We start from the raw sequence: 21,086 nt of genomic DNA on the forward strand, positions 1-21,086 counted from the left end.
ATTGTTCCTTGCCTCTCATTTCCCTTTCATCTCTGATAATAGTTGGAGTTTATGAGTACACTGGATGAACTTTCAAGTCTTTTCTTCTGAGTTTATTTACTACATGGATACTCTTTAGAAGGGCTCCATCTTTTTGGCCTCCTACATCCCAGCTGTATTTGCCCAAAGGTGGGGCTTCATCACTATACACTATTAAACTGAATGGAAAAAAAGTCATAAAGACTGTGCATAGTTCTCATAGTCTAACAGTGATTGTGTATAAAAGACACGAGTTCCAAATTTTTACCTTCCACTCCAGCCAGGTCTTGCTTTTCCAAGAATACATTGCTATTTCTATGGCTCGCCTAATCAATTCTTGTTAAAGATCCAGTCAGCTATCTCCAAAATCCAGCTAAGGACTAACTTCATGATTCTCTATTATTCTAGTGCAGTTCAGAGTAATAGTGAATTTTTCTAAGCTCTTGTAGTATTTAAGTCTGTACCACGTAGCTTAGCACTTCCATACGCAGAGTCTAATGCCACTTGCTAATTATTACATGCTAACACACCACATCCACTTTTCTTATTTGCTCATGTAGGTTATAACCTCCTTGAGTCCTGGACACAGACCTTGGTGAGAAGTGAGAAGTGGTCTTTCACTTCTTTGTTATCTCCCCTCAGTAACCAGAATTATATTAACCACCTGGTCGATTTTTCAAAAAAATATTTGAAAAACCATATGAGTTTCTCGTTTCAGCCAGTTTCTTTTCCTTATGATGCAAGCGTGTTGAATATATAAGTGTAAACATTAGAATTACCCAAAGGAATAATGCTAGGCTGAGCTACAGGCTACGATATGTTTTCATTCATTCATTACTTATTCACCCAGTGACCACTATGCCATGCTCTGTTAGATATCAGGTGTACAGTGGTGAGCAAAACAGAGATGGTCCATAGCTTCATGAGTAATGGCACAAACAGGTTTTTAAACAGAAAATTCTACAGAAACAAATATATAATCCCAAACCGTGGTAAGTGCTGTGAAGGAAAAAAACAAGGTATTATTTGCAGTGATTATCAGAGGGTTCTGATTTTATTCTGGGTTAGAGGAGGCCTCTTTGAGGAAATACACTGAGGATGAGATTTGAAGGATGAGATGGGTGGGGAATGTTTCAGGCAGTGGACTCCAAGAACCACCGTGGGCACACTCTTGAAGGCACTGATATAACTGCTATGTCTGTATGGCAAAGACAATACACTTATGGATCCCAATAAAAAGGCATAGAAAATTCATTTACTTATTCGACAAATATTTACTGAATGCAGACTATGTGCCAGATATAGTTTTATGCCCTTGGGATAGCCAAGTAAACAAAGCAAATGTCCCTGCCCCGGTGGAGTTTATGTTCTATGACAAGACATAAAAGTATTAACTTATATTCATTTAAATATTGCAGGTCTGGCCAGAGACATTGATATGTATATGATGAAACTAGAAGAAGGAATAGTGAGTGTAAGGGATGCAGGGGACAGCTGTTACAATTTTGTATGGGTACCTTGGTTTTCGCACATGTTGTAAGTAGGGGCACTGATGGCTTTTGTCCCAGACTAGATTTTCAAGTGAATAGCCTTGGATAACAGAGATAGTGTTTCCCTCGATAGCAGGTCTGTTTACTCTTCAACAAAATTATGTCTCCTGTTAGGGCAAAAGTCAGGCAGACATACTGCTCATTATATAAGAGATGGGTTCCCTAAACGTGGAGTTTGTTTTCTGTAACACACCTGTTGTGTATACAGGGTATCACTTGCCCTCTTGCATTTTCCTGTGAGAACTGGGGATTTGGGTAGTGGAGCAAACGTAAACACTCTAGCAATATTTTGTACTGCTGTGAGTAATAAACTATCTTTTTTTCTCTAACCCAGGAGTCTTGTGTCTTCTGCCAGCATCCACGAAACTGTGGCAAGCTAAATCTGTTAGCTTGCATGTAAGGTAAAATCTCAGAGTCTTTACAGTTCTTGATATTAGTCAACTGACATACTGAAGAATGGGAACTTTTTATTGAAAAAGACAAAACTGAAGAGAGGAGTAAGGCTGAAGTCTACAAAAGCAAAAAGAGGAAACTGGCTGTGTTCACCAATTTTGAATATCAAAATCAAGAGGTCAATCCCTAACATTTGGGAGAGGTAAGTTTAGGACAAAAAAAAAATTTCTTCACATGCAGGTAAATAACCTTATAGAATTTACCATCTCAAGAAATGGTGCTAGCCGTAAATATAGATTGTTTTTGAAAAAGGTCTCACTAAATTCATGGACGACAGACGTAGAATGAGCAATTCAACATGTACTTGATGACTCAGTCTTTGCCAAGTGGAGGATCATGTCCTCTCTCAGAGGACTACTGGGAAAGGTCATTAATTTGACCTAGCCAGGGCCAGTTTTAATCTATAAAATGAGAATTAAACACTTCATTGCTTTATCTAAGTCTAATCTGGGTACACATACATAGATACATATATTTGCGATCTATAACTATAAACTCTCCTTTAGAACAAGCTACAATTAGTAAAAATCTTAATTCATAAATGTGTAATAATCCTGGTAAAATATGCTCATATTTTAGGGCAGCTGTTTCCCAAACTAGATGTTCAGAACACTTCCAGGAAACTTTAATAGGCATATCTTGAAAGAAATGTTCTGTTGTTAAACATGTTTGGGGAGCAATGCACTATGTATCTTTGGAATTTCAAAAATTACATTAATAATAAGGGCCTTGATAAGTCCCAAGTAAGGAAACCTTTAACCCGGCATATCCCAAATTATTTTAGTGTTATCCTATTGTTATCTCATCTTATGAAACACTCACTATTCCATGAAACAGCAGGTAGGTAAATGTTCTTTTAAGGAGTTAAAAAAAATGAAGATTTATATGGTAAGACATATACTGCTACAATGTCAAAAATAACTATAAAGACTCACTAATTTGAAGTAGAAAATAACAGTGGACAGGACAGAAAGGATTTCCTGGTTTGCCTAGCTGATACAAGATGGGCAGCTCATCTCCACTTGGGGAAATCCTTGGGATCAATTGTTTCAGGAAGTCAGAGAGCCCTAATTTCAGGAATTTTTTTTTTTTCAGGAAAAGCATAACCATCATAATTAGAGCTAATATTTATTGCTGCCCATCGATGTGCTAGGTCTATTTTGAGTACTTTAAATTCTCACAATATACTGTGAAAGAGGTACTCATTATCATTTTCACGGAAAAGGAAACTGAGGCACAAGAAGGTTAAGTGACTGGCCCAACGTTACACAGTAAGTGAAAAAGCTGGGATTTAAAGCCAGGCAGTCTAGCTCTAGTGTCGATCCTTCTGCTCCATCATCTTTGGAATTATGGCACATATTAGCAAACCTCCATATTACCGGAATTAATTCACATCACAAAGCCAATTTTCTGTACCTTCAAGTCAGGTTGAAGCCTTATGCAAGTAGCCTTTAGAACTTAGGGACATAAAATAATACCCAGAACTTGTGCTAACACATCTTGGAAAGCTTGTCAAAGTTTTACAGTTTTACCAGAAGAAATAAAATAAAATGAGACAGCATGTACCCACTGTCAAAACAATCTCCCCTTTGCATAATTTCTTCTTCTCACGAATGTGTTGCTGTACATAATATTAACCTTTAAGTAAACAAATAATAAACTACAATTATACTCATCCTCTTTTAATCACAGCACTGCACAAGACCACTTAGTTAAAATGGTTCATCTCTAAAATAATTTTTTTTTTTTTTTTTTTTTTTTTTTTTTTTTTTTACAAAAAAATGATATGCTTATACCTACACATTTTGTTTCCCCCCAAACACTCAATCCTTTGTGTGCTTCGTCAAGCGCTTGGCACAGGCCCCCATGCCTTTGGAGGTGGTGCTCTTCACTGTGCAGACATGCTCAGCCGGAGAGCACGTCAACAGCTATTAAGAACTGTGTGTTCTGCAAAGTTCAATACAGGAATTACTGCAAATATATATCCTAGGACTGCATCTCCACAGCCTGAGATAATATTTTTAAAAAAAGTTTTTTTTGTTTTAAACGCAGAAAGACAGGAACAGGATTCTGGACAACCTTGGTATGCCAGCTGGTAACTCTTTAGTTGGATCCTAGGAAGGCCCTGGGGATCCTGGGAGAAGCAGGGGCATCTAGGGAGCTGAAGTACTCCGGGCAGAGGCTCTTTTTTTTTTTTTTTTTACCAACGGGTAAGGGAGGCAGTAAGAGGAGCAACACTAAGACATCCAGCAGCATGAATAACATGAACATGAGAGTTAGCACTCTCTCTTCTTGGGAGGAATATTCCAGCACACACACGTTCATATTTCAAAACTCATAAATTATATTAATACACTGTGATTTTTAAGCAATTCCACTAATGTTGAATGTTTTAATTTCCCTTTTGGTATTAATACCATCTTTAGAGAAATTCAGTGCTAAAGAAAAAATGAGCAAATTATAACATCAGAAGGAACAAATCACTCACCTGGTTTACCCCGATTTGCCTTCTGCATCACTTCCTCAGTTCTCTTTAGTGTCAATTCTGCTCTCTCTGTCTCCTAAGAGGACTGTAATTTGGCTACCTTATTTTATGTCTTTAGAATTGTTTCTTAACTCATTCATCTCCCCTTACATTTCACCTTTAGTTTTTCACTTTGACTTATTCCTATCTATTTTTTTAAAGGTCTTTAGAGACCATTCCTTTCTTAGCTATAGGTGGGCTAAAATGAAACATAATTTTAGTCATATTTAATTAGACTCTTAAATCTGATGGTACACTGTGTTGGATGCTTTTTCAGGGGAATTTCTGAAGTCTAATTATAGGGCTATTCTCATAATAAGGACTATTAATTCATAATGAAATTACCTGCTTTAAGCTTCATCCAGATGCTGTTGTGAAAAATATACTAAGCTAACCACATTCCTATACGGTCATTAGTATGGCCAGTACAAACAGGTGGTGTGTCCTCACAGTTCTCCTCAGAACTTCGTGAAGAGCTGGGTGTTAGATCTGCAGATGATCCCTTGGGGAATCCTACCAGTCCTTCCATATGGTGGCTTCCCATTCTTACTGCACTAATTTTGATATCCCTCTCAGTCAGCTCAAGTATGTTCAATCCATCCGGGATTTAACAAACAAATAAAACAGTAACTGAATCCTTGCATATCTGAGTCTTTCCATTGCCTTCACAGATTTAGAACAACTCACCTGAGAAGAAAGTTCTTGGGTCATAGACTTCTCCCCACAACGCTATATATATTCTTCTATTCTCCTCTGGCTTTGGTTAAAAAATAAGTCTGAGACCAGCCTGATTTTCCTTCCTTTCTGTATAGCTTTTAGTTCTTTACAGGTGTTTTTCTTTCTCCATGCAATTCACACATTTGTGTCAGTCTTTGTAGTGGCTTTCCATGCATTGCCTCCTGAAAATCCATTTTTCCCTTTGCCTCGTAATAGACTGTGATGTTCTTCAGACTACCGTCTATGTGATCAGCAAATTCTATTTCTCTGGTCTAAGTCCCTGGTTCAACCGTAGGCATGTGTCATAAGCAGTCCTAAGGATGAATTCAGCACTCCCAGTTGGAACCTGGGTACAGGGGAACATGTTCTTTGCCTGAGTGTCCTGTGTGCAGATGTGAAACCTGGAACTACTATAATCGCTTTGCCATAAAGAAAGAGAGTCTTTGAAGATGTCAAGACACAAAAAACAAATCTTAGAGAAATGGAGCTGCAGCTTCTGGATTAAGCCAGCCCTGAAGCTCACCTATCTGGAATCACTGTTTATGCGAGCCAACAAATCCTTTATTCGTTAGCTATCCAAATTGAGTTTGCTATATTCACGGCCCTGAGCATCCCAACTACCAGTACCTCTTTTTCAATGATTTTCTCCCAAATATTGTGAGACCTTTTAATCCACATAGTCAAGTCTTGTCTCAGTTTAGGAACATGTTTCTTTAATTATGTTTTTGATTACTGTCTTTTAAGATCATCAATTTTTTAGGTCAGATTTCCATTTTCAATCCTTTATATTTGTCATTTTCTCACCGTTTTATTCTTTTCCTCAGCGTTCTGTGAGAAACCTCTTAATATTATCCTTTACATCGATGGTTCAGTTTCTTACAGTATTAATTCTACTTTTTACTCCCTCTTATCATATTTTAATTGTGCCATTGTACTTGATTTCCTTACTATTGCACATCTCATTCATATCCCTTTCCATCTCCGTTGCTGTTTTTACATTTTAGAATGTTCAATTCTTGTGGCTTTTTGTTTCTGTTTTAGAGAGGGATGTCTTCTAGCATTCCTTTGAGTTAGTTCACTGATTTTTAAAGTTTTTCTTCTAATTTTTCTAGTTAATCATTTTTCAGAGTTTTGTTTCCTTTTTTAGGCTTCTGGATAATGTTACTTGCCTTGTTCAGTTGTTATTTTTTCAAAAGTCACAAGAATTTTATTATTTTAGTTTGTTTTCTCATTCTTCTAAGAAGGGCACTCTATCTAGAAAATTTGTAGTGAATACAATGTAGACATTGCTTGGTACTTATTTTGCAATCACTTCATGCTCTATGAGTAGCTTTTAAGTCAATTTTGATATCTAGCATGTTTCATCTAATATTGTTCTCATGTCACTGTCTCTACTAAATATCCCATTCTTCTCAAGTCCTGAACTCCTAATCTCTTATTGCACATGTTTTTCTGGTATCTGTACTTCTACCTGAGAGAGAAAGAAATATAATTCTGATGGCAGAGGGGAGTCAACACCACTGTGGAGATCTCATCTCAGTAAGTGTTGGGAACAGCTGCCCATTTTTTGAATTGAAATCTACCTTGTGTTTCTGAATCAGGGAATAAGGGAGAAGAAAAAGTTCTAGCTAACTATTTCCAGTTGCACATCACAAACCTGAGTCACCAAGTGGGTTTTTAAGTCTAGGTCTGGCAAAATGGGAATTCTTCCAAATAATTTTGATAATTATTCACTGCTAGTCTTAATTTTTTTGGTGTTGGATGTTTTTGTCTTTTTAGTAGGAAATTGAGAGGGGATAGTAGGTATTATTTTAAACTAAAAACAACTAATATTTTAAATGATTTTTGATTGAAGGTTCACAGAGGTAATATACCAGGAAGTTGTTAATATGCAATTGGTAAAATATGTACCAGTTTAGAGAAAAAATGAGAAATGACTAAGTATTCGGTTCAGTGCCATTTTAAATCAGTACCACCTAACAGAGAGCCTTTGAAGTTAACTTTACTGCAAACTGATACCTGGAGAATTCGATGACTCTGACCAGCAAAACAGACAATAGCAACTGGCTTATAAATTACTTCTGAATACTGAAATATTAATGTCAAATTATTACCAATTAAATGGTTGGGTAACATAGCACAAACACATTTGGCAGGCTCCTGATCCCTGACTCCTAAAGTTTTGGATCTTCTCCCAGGTTTTGGACCGAGAATCCAGCAAACTCTGTGCCAGTAATAAGAGAAGAGCTGGTAGTATCCAATTTAACTTACAGGAAAATCTAATTTCCACTGGAAACCTGCCATTTCGAATGGTCCCTTGCAATATTTCCATTTGCAAGTCAGTCCACATGTCTGTAGCTGTCTCTGTTATACCTTTCTTTCTCCTATTAAGACTTTGTAAAATATTTATAAGAACACAAAAATAAGATTCAGAAATGCATTTACCATATTCCTGGCTTTATAAAAAACACTTGAGCGTGTGCGCGCGCGCGCACACACACACACACCCCCCTCCCTAAGCAGCCAACAGCTCTTAAGCCCATCTCTGAGTAAATTCTAAGACCTGTAAATTTAACTTAGCCAACAAAACTGGAACAATAAATCAGAAACCCAATACTACCATGTATTATCAGAGAAGGTATATAAAGGCCATGCTGAATGCTCTCTATTTCTCATGGTTAAACTGGCAAGAAGAGAGGGGAAAGAACGATGTGGAGTGGAGGAAAGGGCAAGAAGGACCAAAGAGGAGAATAAAAGAAGTTTGAAGGAAGAAAAAGGAGATAAGGGAGGGAAAGAAAGAAAACTAGGTAATATCTATTATTTTTATAAGAAAAATGCCCAATTTTCTCAGTTAAGCCAAGTACTGGGTCTTATCAGGCACCAGCTACTCCAGCCACCACGGAAGGCCAGATGGGAGACAGATACTCAGTGCAAAACAACGGGAGCATGGGTATCAGACAGACACAGACCACAACAGTGGGCCACGTGGAATTACTAACAGGTGGTCACTACAGCCTACCATTTTAGGACAAGATGAAGCAGAATCTTTTGTCACCTTTTACCATTTGTCATAATTTAGCACCTTAACATGTTTTGTGGAAAATTATTTAGGTATACCATAAAATCTCATAAATTTACATTTATCTGAAATACCTTATACTTATTCGCCATACTGTCTTGTCTAGTAAATTTGCATGAATGTTATAAAGCAACAACTGTAATGTAACGTCATGCTTTGAAGGAGTTACCAAGGCCAGAATCAACTCCGATTGGAGGTCCCAGCTCCAGGCGCAATAATTTTATATGAGGCTGGTACTTTTTATTTTATTATGAGAGCCAGGAGACAATGATGAGAAGTTTGCCACCAACTAAAGATTAGACGAGTAAGAAATGGCTTGCATGTGAAAAACAGCTACGTTCTCTGCCAGTGTTTTATAATAAAAAATGGTGGCTTCTTGCCTCAAACCAAATATTTTTTTATCCAAATTAATGGTTGACAAATGGGACCAGAAAGACCTGAGACTATGACCAAGGTAGAACTGAGACTATGAGTCTGATTATTTTCCTATTTAGATGAAGAGGCTAATGCAAGGGCTTCCAGAGTTAGTCCAACAAGCAGACCCAGAAGGAAAAATCTAAAGTAAAGATGCATGAGGTCTGGTGACAAAGAAGACTTAGAAGGAGAGAGGGCCCATGCTCCATAACCTGCCTGGAAGGAAGATCAGAACTCAATATACACTATTCTCCAAGTCTGGAACTCTGCAGAATGATCTTCATGCTGTCTGTGCACTGGAAAAAAATTGTCCGAAAAACAGCTTGAAACTTTATCTTAAGATAATTTTTTTAACTGACAAAATGAGGTTGATTCTATCCCTGTCGATATACAACTGATAAAAAGGAAACCCACAGTAAATTTTATAGTTGAAAGAGGTCTTTTATGCTTCAAACTAAGCTTAACAACAGCTTTTGTAAAATTACCATATTCACTTATGTTTTCCTTTTGATATTATTTTTAAATAGGGGTAGAGAGGTAGGCAAGGCTTACACAAGTCTTTGTCTTGTTTTATTCTTGATACCTTTCCTAATCTTTAGAATCTCAATCCTACCTCCCACCTTAGGCTAAAAACAGAGTTTATTTGAAGCTTTTTGGTGGGAAATTTGGCTTAGCTAAGCAGAATTTTAAATATGCATGTTATATGACCCTGTAATTTTGCTTCTGGAATTCACCATACAGAAATACTTGGACAAATGTTCCACAGAATAAGCACAAGGATTTTACTGCAACGTTGGTTGTAATAAGACCACAAACAAACAACCTCAAAATGCCCATCAACGGGAAATTAAATTATGAAATAAATGAAATGACAATTATTCAGCAGTTTAAAAATAAGTTAGACCTCTATGAACTGACATAATATTATAATAGAATTATAATATAATAAAGTGAAAAAGGCAATGTACAGAAGAGTGTGGTATACAATGTAAGCCCATCTCTGGGAGGGAAATTTATGGATGTACATGTGTGCATAGGTATATCTATCTATCTATCTATCTATCTATCTAGATATAAATATGTAAGTTTATAAATATTTACACATATATTTATAAAAACACACATCTTTGAATTTTCAATAAAGAAGATTTGGAAGTACATCCAGAGGGTGATCTTTGGGAATTGGATTTTGAGATAGGAGTATAGGAAAGACAATATTCACTTTTTATACTTCTGGACCATTTGGCATTTTTGCAACCAGACTATTTTACTTTGTGGTAATTTTTTTAAATAAAGCTAACTGGCATCTAGCTCTTCTAATTCGTTCCTTCGCTCAGCAGTTCTTGTTTCTGAAAGTGGCATTTGGAGTGAGAGATCACAGAAGCTCTCAGGTGCAAGCATTTGTTAAAGAGGACAAATTGAGGAAGATCTATCTGCCAGCGACGATAAATACATTTGCAGGCTGGCACCCAAGTGCCACTAATTCAGGGGACAAAGGCCAAGCAGTTGCTTCAGCCTCAGCTCTCTTGCTTTTACAGACAAGGGCCCCAACTTCTATAGCCTCCACTCAAACAAGAAAAGATGACAATATAGGAGGCAGAAGACTAAGAAACCAATGGGTTTAGAGTTGAAGGGCACCGACTCGTTTTTTTCTCACCCTCCCAAAATAAATGGCAAGTTACCTATTTCTTCTTTAATTTATCTTTTTATTTGATGGTTTAGACTTTCATCGCCCAGCACAGTTCATGTGGCTATTGAAATGTGTCTAGTTCAAACTGAGATGGGCTGTAAGGGTAAGTAAGATGTACACTGGAGTTTAAAGATTTAGTACGAAAAAAAAATCTCATTCATTCATATTTTTTATATTTGTTACACGTTTAAATAATATTTAGGCTATGTTGTGTTAAATAAAATATACTCTTCCAACTAATTTTATCTGTTTATTTGTATTCTTTTTAATGTGGCTACTAGAAAATTTAAAATTACATGATGGCTCACAGCGTATTTTCTATTGAACAGAGCCGGTTTAGAATCTTACAATTTTTCCACATGGAATATCTATATAATTAAGTGTTCAAAAAGGCACAGCAGGGTGGAGAGGGAGGCACGCACGGAAGTGTGCACATACACACACACCAACTGTTGTGCTGCTGTCCCTCATCTTTATGTCTGATCTTCCAGTCTTGTTTGTTACAGTTTAGTGTACCTGTCATAGGTCACAAAGCTCTGCCAGTGACCACATGTGGGTCCTGGGGCAAGTCACTTGGGGGGGATTAAGCAGAATAATGTATGTCAAATGCTCAGAACCATCCACAAGGATATGTAACAAGCTCTGTCAACAAATATGAGCTGTGCCAGACTTGGTAAGGGCGCTGGAAAGGGTCAAGTCCAGGTTCCACCCCGAAGGAGAGACTGTCAGCGTCGACGTGTGTCTTGGTTGTGATCCATTCCCATGTGTCAAAACTCTTTTAAAATCTCAGAAGCCCAATATATACAGAAAATGGAATCAAGCTACTCTGGATAAGCTGAGTGAGGGAGCACGGAGGACTGGGAACTCCTGGACTACACAGAGGAGGGGGATCTGAGGTCGCTGTGAAGCAGTTTGAACACCGTGGATGTGGAGTCTTATCCCGGCCTCTCCATTTCACAGATGAAGACATCAGGCTCTGGGGTGATGGTTTACCTTCAGTCACAGAGCTGGCAGAGGCAGGGCTGGAGCAGACAGAGACTTAGGTGTCCGGTTCCTAAGAAGAACACCGCTCTGTGTCATATCATTACCGCAGCTGCGGTGGACAAACCCACGTGCACAGAAAGAATGCGGCTGGGAAGCGTGCTGCGAGACAGCGGCTGACAACGCCGAGGAGCAGATGAAGCTGGGGGAGGGGGAGTGCGGCGGGGCTCTTGCCTGAGATGCAGCTTCTAGGTTTAGCTTTGGAAGATGAGAGAGGGCAGGTGGGCATCCGGGACAAGAGAAGCGCATGGGTTCTTGGGAGAAAAACCTCGAGGCATATTTTGGGGCCAATAGGTACGTCACTTTCACTAACATATAGCTACATGTTGGAGAGAAATGTGTGCTAAGGCCAGAATAAAGCTGGGCTTCTTTAGAAGGTCTTGAGGGCCAAGGATCTTACACCAGTTTTCACAAGTTTTTGAAAAGGGGTGACAATAGGAAGATTAATTTGCTCTAAGTTGAGTGGCAGGAAACAGGAGAACAGGCTGGTGGAGTACTGCTCTGGGCTGGGTAACTGCTAAAGAAGGCCCAAACTGGGGGGATGGAAGTTGTGATATAAGGGGACAAGATCTGAGAGACCTTATGGAGACAGAATCCATAGAACTTGGTTAGATGTCAAGGGTGAGGAAGATTCCAAGGTGACTTCAAGGACCCAGCCGAGTAACTGTGGGTTCCATTAACGGGAAAATGGAAGGTGTGAGGAGGAGCTCGTTTGAGGGGTCTGGTGAAGGTAAGGTGTCTGTGAGATGGCTAGTAGGGAGTCCAATCATCAAGGAACTGAAATGTGGCCCTGGAACCCATCTGAGGGTCATCTGCATCTTATCAAGACAGAACTCTTTGGGGACATCCAGGTTTGGGAGAAGGGAGATGAAGAGGAGCTGGTCAAGGAGAATAGGCAGATGCACCCAGGCGTGTGCTCTCCGCCAACAGCAAGGGCAGGCGAGGTCTTGTGGAATGAGTCATCACAAGACTCACATGCTAGAGACATCGAGCAAGAGGAGAATCTGGAGAGATGGGCCCCCTAGCGACCTGTAAGGAAGCAGCTTGAGTGCCAGTCAGATAAGCCTGGTTCAGAGCCTCTCCTCCTCATGTACTGGCTATGGCATGCTGTTTTCTGACCTCAGTTTTCTGACCTATGAAATAAGGGACAACAGTGTCCTATAGAGTTATTCTGAGATTTAAAGGAAATTATACGTTTTAAGGCACAGAATACAGTGCTTAGCTCGTAGCAAGTACCCAATAAATATTGTCTATTATTTGTGTCACTGGAAGGATTTAAGGAATGAATAAGTGGTGAAGAAGTGGAGGCTACATGTAGAGACACTATTCTTTTAAGAAGTTTGGCCATGAAGGGAAGGAGAAAGACTGAGGGCATAGAGGGAGGAGTGAAATCTTTTTCAGGATGGAGAGATAAAAGCTAGTAGACAGGGAGATCCTGAAGAGGCAAATCAGAAAGAGATGATGGATGAGGGGAGAGCCTAGGAGCAGGGTAGGATCAAGAGCACAGGTTGAGGCATGTACCTTATAAGGAGAGAGAAGGCATCCTTCTCAGAAATGGGAGAGAGGAATGAGAGAGGGCGAAGATAAAGAGAGATGTTTGAATTGAAAGAAGGAGCTCACTTTGGATAGCCTCCCTCATCTCAATTAATTGGAGATGAGGCTAAATGTCAGGTTAGGAGTGTGGGAATAGACTAGGGCTTATGGATGCTGGGAGATGAAAAGGCAGGGAATTATAGCATGAGATCAAGTCTGATACTTAGGGAGGGGACCGGGGGGAGAGGAGACATGCCCACCAGAAGCCCAGGTGCTGAGCAAGCATGTGTGCTCTAGTTTTCCTTATTTCCTTATTTTCCTTATTTCTGTCCATAAGTAGAGCTTTTTTTTTTTTTCTAACAGTAGATCATTTGGATGATAATGACTTCTAAGATGCAGTGCCCCTGAGAAGTGAGCAGAGGATACAAGTTCATCAGAAGGTCTCTGATTGCTTATGTTCAGGCTGGGGGATAGGGAGGGTATAAACTGAATGATGCCGCTAAGTCAATCAGGACCCTCAAAGTGCTGTCTCCTGTGTGTAAAGCATTTCCACATGGAACATTTCTTTCTAACCTCGTAGTAGCTCTATACTTAAAAAAAAAAAAAAATCACTGGTTTTGAATGTGACAGGTGATGCAATTACGACTGGAGAGAGGGAGTGTGAAAGGATGGCAAAAAGTAGTTGAGAGGCTTTGGCAGAACAATGCCTCCAAGCAGCAGATGGATTAGATGGATTAGAACACTCTAATTCTCCTCTCAAGGGGATAGAGGCTTCACAGAAAAAGGCTTGGTTTTTGAGTACCTTGAAGGAGACTGTGAGGAAAAGTTCAGGGAAGGAGGGCAGTCTGTTGCCACAGAACAGGGCTTCCAAGAGGCAGAGTGCAAAGGGTTAACAGAGGTTCAGAGCCAGAGAAGGGAGAACAAGGCTGCTCAGAACAGGGGTAGGGCCTTGGGAAGAAGCCATGGACCAGAAAAAGGGAAGCCATGACTTGGGAAGTTGGAGCGAAAGACATAATGGCAGACAGTAGGAAGGGTACTGAAAAGATAAAATCTAGTTTGTGGAGAAGACCACAGACTGTAGAGTCACGGGGTTGGAGTTTGGGGTGCTGGAGGGCTGCAGAGCTCCCAACAGGGAGATGCCAGGCCTGATGGTGGCTTCTCAGTGTAAGTCATGAGAACAAATATAATTTTCAAATTCATGTTAAAGTAATATACACATTAAGAATAAGGTAAATCAACACCAATTACGTTAAAAAGTATGCATTCATTATTACTTAGAACTATCCTGTAGGCATTATTCAACCAAGATCAGTTCTTCCTTGGGTACCATCTCGGGCATTTCCTTACTCAAGAAAATGCTTCTCTGGAGTCTTTCCCATTTGGTTGGTGAGAGAGAGAGAGAGAGAGAGAGAGAGAAAATATCCAAGAAGTGATAAGAAATCTCAGGGCCCAGCTGAGTGCCTGGTTTCACATGCATGTTCTGACCTAACCGGAGGAGATGGGTTTCCCCTCACAGGCTAGGGCCTGCTTTCTGGTGCCTCAGTGTTCAGGTCAGCTGGTTAAGGACCTCATTTCCTGATATCACTAAAGAGTGTACTCAAATGAGGGGAAATGCTAGCATAATAGCCAATGGAAAAATTGGCAAGGCACTCAGTGACATTTTAAAGACATTTGCTCACAGACCACTTAGCCACAAAGGACAGTTTCACTGTCTGTGTCTCAGCTACTGGGTGTTTAATTCATAGAAATCAATGACGACAAGCCTAGATAGACCACCATACATGGGGTAATACAACCATGAAGACTTGTTTGTTTCTTTCTAACAGTGACTGTATTTATTATGTTCTTTCTGGTGGCACTTGGCATTTCTTAGCTAGGGATCAGTAGAGCTGACAACTCAGAACTTCTAAGAATTACTATCTATTTACCACAATCTCCACATTCAAAGAATTAGTAACATGTTTTATTTTTTAAATGAGCATTTTCTTTTTATGACTTTGCTATAACTTAGAAAACCCCACAGCTTTCAAACCACAGACAACAGTTCTGACCAGGATCATAAGGTAACCTACAGATACTTGGAGAGTTAAAAATTGTGAATTTAATTTGCCATGAAGTTAAAAATCACTCTATCTCACCCATCTGTCCATCTGTCTATGTGTGCATCCCATCCCATCCTGTCCAATACTTCAAGCTGGCTAGGTGTCTACTGACCAAATTCATAGCAATGTTTTTAGTATTAAAATATAACTCAGTGTGGAGTAAAGATACATTACCCATGAATAAAGCATTGAAGGAGGAAGATAAAAAAATTCAGTTCTTTTCCATTTTGTAGAACTGCTGTGGACAATTATTAAACCCAGATTATAGTGACAGATGGTATTTAAACTCTCTGGCTCTTTGTCAACCACTATCTGCCTCAAGACTCTTTTTTATTGAATTAATATTTCCTAGATATTTTGTTTTAGAATAGAAGATACACACTCTTTAATATCACAGAAAATTGGTCAACCTTTCCAACACAAGCGAGACTGGAAATCAAAGCTGTTAAATGTGTGGTTTGTTCTTGACTTCTCTAAAATCATTGCTGCTACATTGTAATAACAAACAAAACATTCCAGAAAAAAATATGGCCTTGCAGGTAAAACAACAGCACTGGTAGAAACATGGCAAAGTAGAAAAATCAAAGGTTACAGAGTCAAGTGGACCGGGGTTCAATGACTCTGCTACTTAAGAGCTGTGTGTCCGTAGACATGTTATTTACCATCCTTGGGGAAGGCTCTATTTTTTCATCTGGAAACTGGTTAATAGTCCTCAGAATGTGGGTTTAATGAGATAATGCATGAGAAGGATCCTGCTCAGAGGATCCTTCCTATAAAGGTTCACCATTGTAGAGGATGGTGAACCTTGCTGATGTATAAATAATTACTGCTCAATGATTTCATATAAAGAACTTGGATGTGACCTTGAAGGCAGGTTTAATCCTGGCTTCTAGACTTCCACTGAGAAACTTTTTCCCTCTCTGGTAACAGTCTTTTCCTTACACCCATACATAGAACCCTACACTTCCTAGTACTCGCCCCAGCTCTGGGTAATTAGTCATGCTTGCAATGCCTCTCTTCCCCACTAGGATTTGTTATCCCTCTAGAAAAGGGCCTTGCATATAGTAGCTATTCAATAAGTTATTTGCAGACTGAATGAAGAACACCTGTTACAGAGTTTCCAACATGTGACAAGTACCACTAGTGATATGTGAGATGATTTCAGGGGTTGATCATGGACTAAATTTCTTAATAACTTTACTGTATTTATTTTAGTGTATATCAGACAAATGAATAACTGGCTCATCCAATCTGTGCTTTTATATATTTTTGTTTAGGATGAGGTTAAATAAAAAAGTAAATTGATTTAGGGTAATAAAAAATTAAGTAAGTATAGTTGTTATAACTATGGCAGAAACCATGATGTTAAAAAAGATGACAAAATTTGGGAAGTCTGCTTTCAAAATCCATGGTTTGTGAATTTGCAGCTGGACACTGTAACAACTGGTCAACAGTGAATCAAGAGTCAAGATGGAACAGGTCAAGCAGGGGCTGGACCCCAGAACACAGCTGATATAAGTAAAAAACATGCATGTTCAGATATCTGGCTGTTATCATAGGAAATGCCAAACGTGAACTGAGCAGGAACGAGGGTCAGACCCCATGGCCGTCTTTAAAGTCACAGCCAAACTGGTAGGAACTATCTAAGAGACAAGGCACCCACCTCAGGAAGGGTGTGTGGTAGGACCTGAGTTATTCTCCTTGAGCCTTAAAGGCACTGCATTCTGAAATTGCTTTTGCCTCCAGGCAATTATTTCTGTTTCCTACCTCTCTGCAAGGCTCCAAGAGAGGAGGTACTTTCTTTTGTGCACATTTGAAGAGCCAGTGGGTCTCTACCCAATATCTCACTTTCTCAGCAAACTGAAGCAGACTGTTGCTGCTATCGTCAAAGGACCTTTCTCTGAGCCTCTCACATTCCAACATCCCCCTTCCCAGAACCAATGCTGGGGTGAAGAGACAATCCTGTCATCTTGGATTAGAACACAGAATGAATTTTCCCATAGGAAAAAAATGTTATGACTAGAAAATAAATTTCGATGAATTGGTACAAGTAATGTTTCTTTCATTCATGTTCCAGGTTATATAGGATTCTGCAAGCTAGACTGGGAACCAGAATATCTATTACATTATCACATCAGTGGAAAACGTTTTAATGGTATAAAATAAAAATTCAGGTTGCATTTGTTCCATAGGTGGTGACTACCTATGTGGTAAAAATACCACAAATTCCTCACTAGTGAATACTTAACACTATACATCTTCTATTTTATCTTTCTTTTTCACATCTTTCAGAAAAATATTGGTTTTATCACCAATTGCAGGTGGTTTTCAAGTCTTGTACTATTGAAAAAGAACTCATCACTCTCTCGCCATAACAAATGGACTCTATCTTTACATTCGAGGACAATTCTAGATACATAAACGTAATTCCAATAAATATTTCTCTAATCAATTCTCAGCTGCACCAAGTTATTCCTGGGACGAATTGGAATGACAGTCTTAACTCTCACCTGGCAATACTGACGGGAAATTATTCCTGGTTCTGACCGTAAACCTTTAACTGATGTTTTCCACACTTGTCTGATGAAAAGAATAACATGAGCACTTTTAAAAACAAAAATGCCTGGCTCCAGCCTAGTACTGAATCAGAATTTCAAGAGAGAGATCTGAGAACTGAATATTCAAAGACTGCCCATCCCTGGTGATCCTGTCACCCAACACAGTGGTTCTTAGCCTGGAGGGTGAATGCAGATCATTCTGGAGGGCTTGTTAAAACACAGGTCGCTGGGCTGCAGCCCAAGAGCTTCTGATCCAGTCATGCTAAGGTATGACCTGAGAATTTTCTTTTCCAACAAGGTGCCCAGTGATACTGATGCTGCTGGTCCAACGACCATACTTCCAAAATCACTTACAGGAATACCTCGGCGGTACTGCGGGGTAGGTTCTGGACCACCGCCATAAAGCAAGTATCACAATAAAGTGAGTCGTAATCTTTTTGCTGGAGGGTTTTACCTTCAATTTGTAAAGAACGCAACAACTGTGAAGCGCAATAAAGTGAGACACAACAAAAGGAGGTATGCCCGTATTTAGTCTGTTTGGCAAACACTGTAGTCGAATTCAATATTACTTTCCTTCTTTCCTCCTCAGTAGAAAAACACTATTTAAGAACTCAAAAAAGTTCCTTTGGAATCATACCCCTGCTACTTTTTAGCTACTTGATGTTAGACAAATAAATTTACAACACCTCTGCTATCTCTTATTCTGAGGAATTAAAAGGTAACATAAAGGAAGTGGTTTGGTCCTGTACTTGGCACACAGTAAACCTACATCAAACATCTGTGTACTTTGGTACCCTTGCCATCCATGATCTCCTTTCGTGAGTTATAGATAAATCTACTGAGTTCTAGAAATAGGTCCCAAAATTTATTACATGCACAAAACTTCATTTAATTCAAACAAAACAAACAAACAAACGAACAACAAATAAGAAAGCAGCGGCTGACTACTTCTTGTAAGCTATCATGTAGCTGCGTTTTAAACATAGCATGTCCAATGGGAATGCACTCAGCTTTCCAATTCACATTTTTCCATAGAAGTAAAAATAGAAAACAAAGAGAGATTAGATTATAATTAGGTTCTCTGTTTAATTTTGCCCAGGCTGAATTTAGTACCCAGGTACGGATTATTTTCCTGGCAGATCTTTATGATATTGTTTGGCTAATTTTTATGACCTAAAAATCAAACAGAGGAATCACAGATTCTCAGAGTCAGAAGAAGGCCCTGGAGGTCATCTAGCCTGCCCACCCACCCAGTCTATGAACATTGCTGAAAACACCTCCCTGTGTGGTGGTCAAGTCTCTCCGGACTCTATTTTCATAAACTCCCATCTCCTCTACAGATAACTGTCTGATAGGTTTTTTCCCCCTTCTGAGCAAAGACTTTATTTCTGTCATTTAAATATCTTTGGTCCTAGTTCTGCTCACTATAGCGCCCGAGCACGTCTAATCTCTCTTCCACATGACAACATTTAAAGTATTCTGAAGTAGTGCTGACATCTCCCTTGCCTATTCCTTTTCAATCTAAACATTCTGTTTTTTCAACTATTCTCACCATCAAAATGTCCATATACTTAGCCCTGGTCCTCCACCTGTGGACAAAGTCCACTTTGGGGATATTTCCTCACTAAAAAATACTATAATATGCTTCATGGTCCTATTATATTGCCAACAAAATCAAAATGAATTGTAAGAAAGGTGTTCCCTTATAAACAGAGTTTCTAAGAGCTAGAAGCTATGGTCATACAAAACAACACTGTAGGGACTGAGACGGTGGCTTCGGGACAGGCCTGGAAGTGGTAGCCTGAAGCAGGTTCATCTGGATATCATGACCCTACCTGAAACAGAAATACCATGCTGCCACTTAAATTACCGAAGACCCAGAATGTTTCTTTGCAAAGAAGACAGAGTGAAACAAAAGTAATTTCTTACTTTCTACGAAACATTTCTGCAAATATGCAGCCAACGCTCCAGAGGTCCACGGGGGTGGCGTAGCTGGACTGAAGCAAAACTTCTGGAGCTCGGTACCACAGCGTGACGACCTGCAACAGCAAACGAATCTGAGTGTTAGCAAGGAGGGCGGGTTAGCTGTTTGCTTAGACTCCTCATCCTGGTGCTTTAACGCCAAGATTCAGTTCGGAAAGATCACACGGGGACACTGAGATAGAAGCAATAGGGAACGAGGACTCATTGCCGACAGGCCAGGAAATGACATCATCCCCACAACCTGAGTTCCCAACTCAGACTGTGTGTGTCTTATTAGGAGGGTGAAATAACTGAGTTTCGGAAAGAAAAGCAAAGGCTTAAAAAAAAAAACAAACCAAAACAACTTATCTTAAAACAATTGCTTTTTTTCTTAAGGAGCTTAAAAAAACAATACATGGAAAACAGGTGATGGCAACAACTCGAGCTCTATTCCCAGGTCAGCATTATGGGAAATTAGAAGGTAATTCCTGTGGCTGCTGGATGGTGACCCTGAAGTCTACAGAGCACCCAGGATAAGTCAAAACTACTCTTATCATGAGACTGTGGGGAATTAAAATAAAGCCTCCTTCAATGCTGCTCTTTTCAGAAAACAATTAAAAAATGAAGAACTTAAGAGAAATGTGTAACCCAATTATTAATACCATGTGAAAAAGTCGTTCCGAGGAAGGAATTTCAAAATGGAAAGAACCCCATTTAATACAGAGCACTGTACAATAATAGCAGAAACAAACACAACTGTAATGATTCTGCCAGGTTGAGAGGTGAGGAAAGCATATCATTAAGGCTGTAGATTTATAAAAGTATATAGGGATTTCAAATGCTTTTTCTTTGAAGAGAGGGTGGAGCAGATTTTTTCTATAGATGCCTGACATGAAAGTGTATTCTTTACTGTCAGAGAAGGAATTCAATATGTAAATTTATTACACAAACATTTTCTATTATCCAGATTCCTGTTATCCTTACTTACTATTTTGTCTAATTGTATTTTTGTTGGTGTCTATCTAAATTTCTGATATTCTGCTTTATGTATTTTGATGTTAAACGTATTTGGTGCATTAAAATTGCAGTAGCAAGTCTCCAAAACTGGCTGCCATCGATTTTCTTCTCTCCTTGATGCACACACGGCCCCTCCCACCAAGGGATAAAGTCTAATTTGCCTTCCATTGAACCTGAGTTGGCCTTAGTAACTTGTTTGATCAACAGGGATGGTTGAAGTGATGTCTGAGACTGCCAAAGCTAGGTCACAAGAAACCTGATTGCCTGGATCTTTTGAATACTTGATCTTGAGATCTTCCACTTGGAACCCAGCTGCCAGGCAGTGAGAAGCCCACAAAGACATTCTGGTCAACAGCTCTAGCTGAGCTCTCAACTAAAAGCCATGTGAGTGAGCCATCCTGGACACTCAAGCCCAACTGACCCCGCCC

The 21,086-nt window shown here is 39.3% G+C and overlaps 1 protein-coding gene across 2 annotated transcripts in view; it reads right to left on the bottom strand.

Moving 5' to 3' along the window:
- Window positions 1–21,086, bottom strand: part of CDK6 (cyclin dependent kinase 6) — a 214,870-nt gene that overhangs the window by 45,789 nt on the left and 147,995 nt on the right. For both annotated transcript variants that reach the window (XM_006911896.3, XM_015589442.2), the window contains one exon: window positions 19,609–19,718. In XM_006911896.3, the coding sequence (XP_006911958.1) occupies window positions 19,609–19,718 (110 nt within the window). The remainder of the gene's footprint in view (window positions 1–19,608; window positions 19,719–21,086) is intronic.

The sequence above is a fragment of the Pteropus alecto genome, unplaced genomic scaffold (genome assembly GCF_000325575.1).
Source record: "Pteropus alecto unplaced genomic scaffold, ASM32557v1 scaffold21, whole genome shotgun sequence".
Taxonomy (NCBI): Eukaryota; Metazoa; Chordata; class Mammalia; order Chiroptera; family Pteropodidae; genus Pteropus; species Pteropus alecto.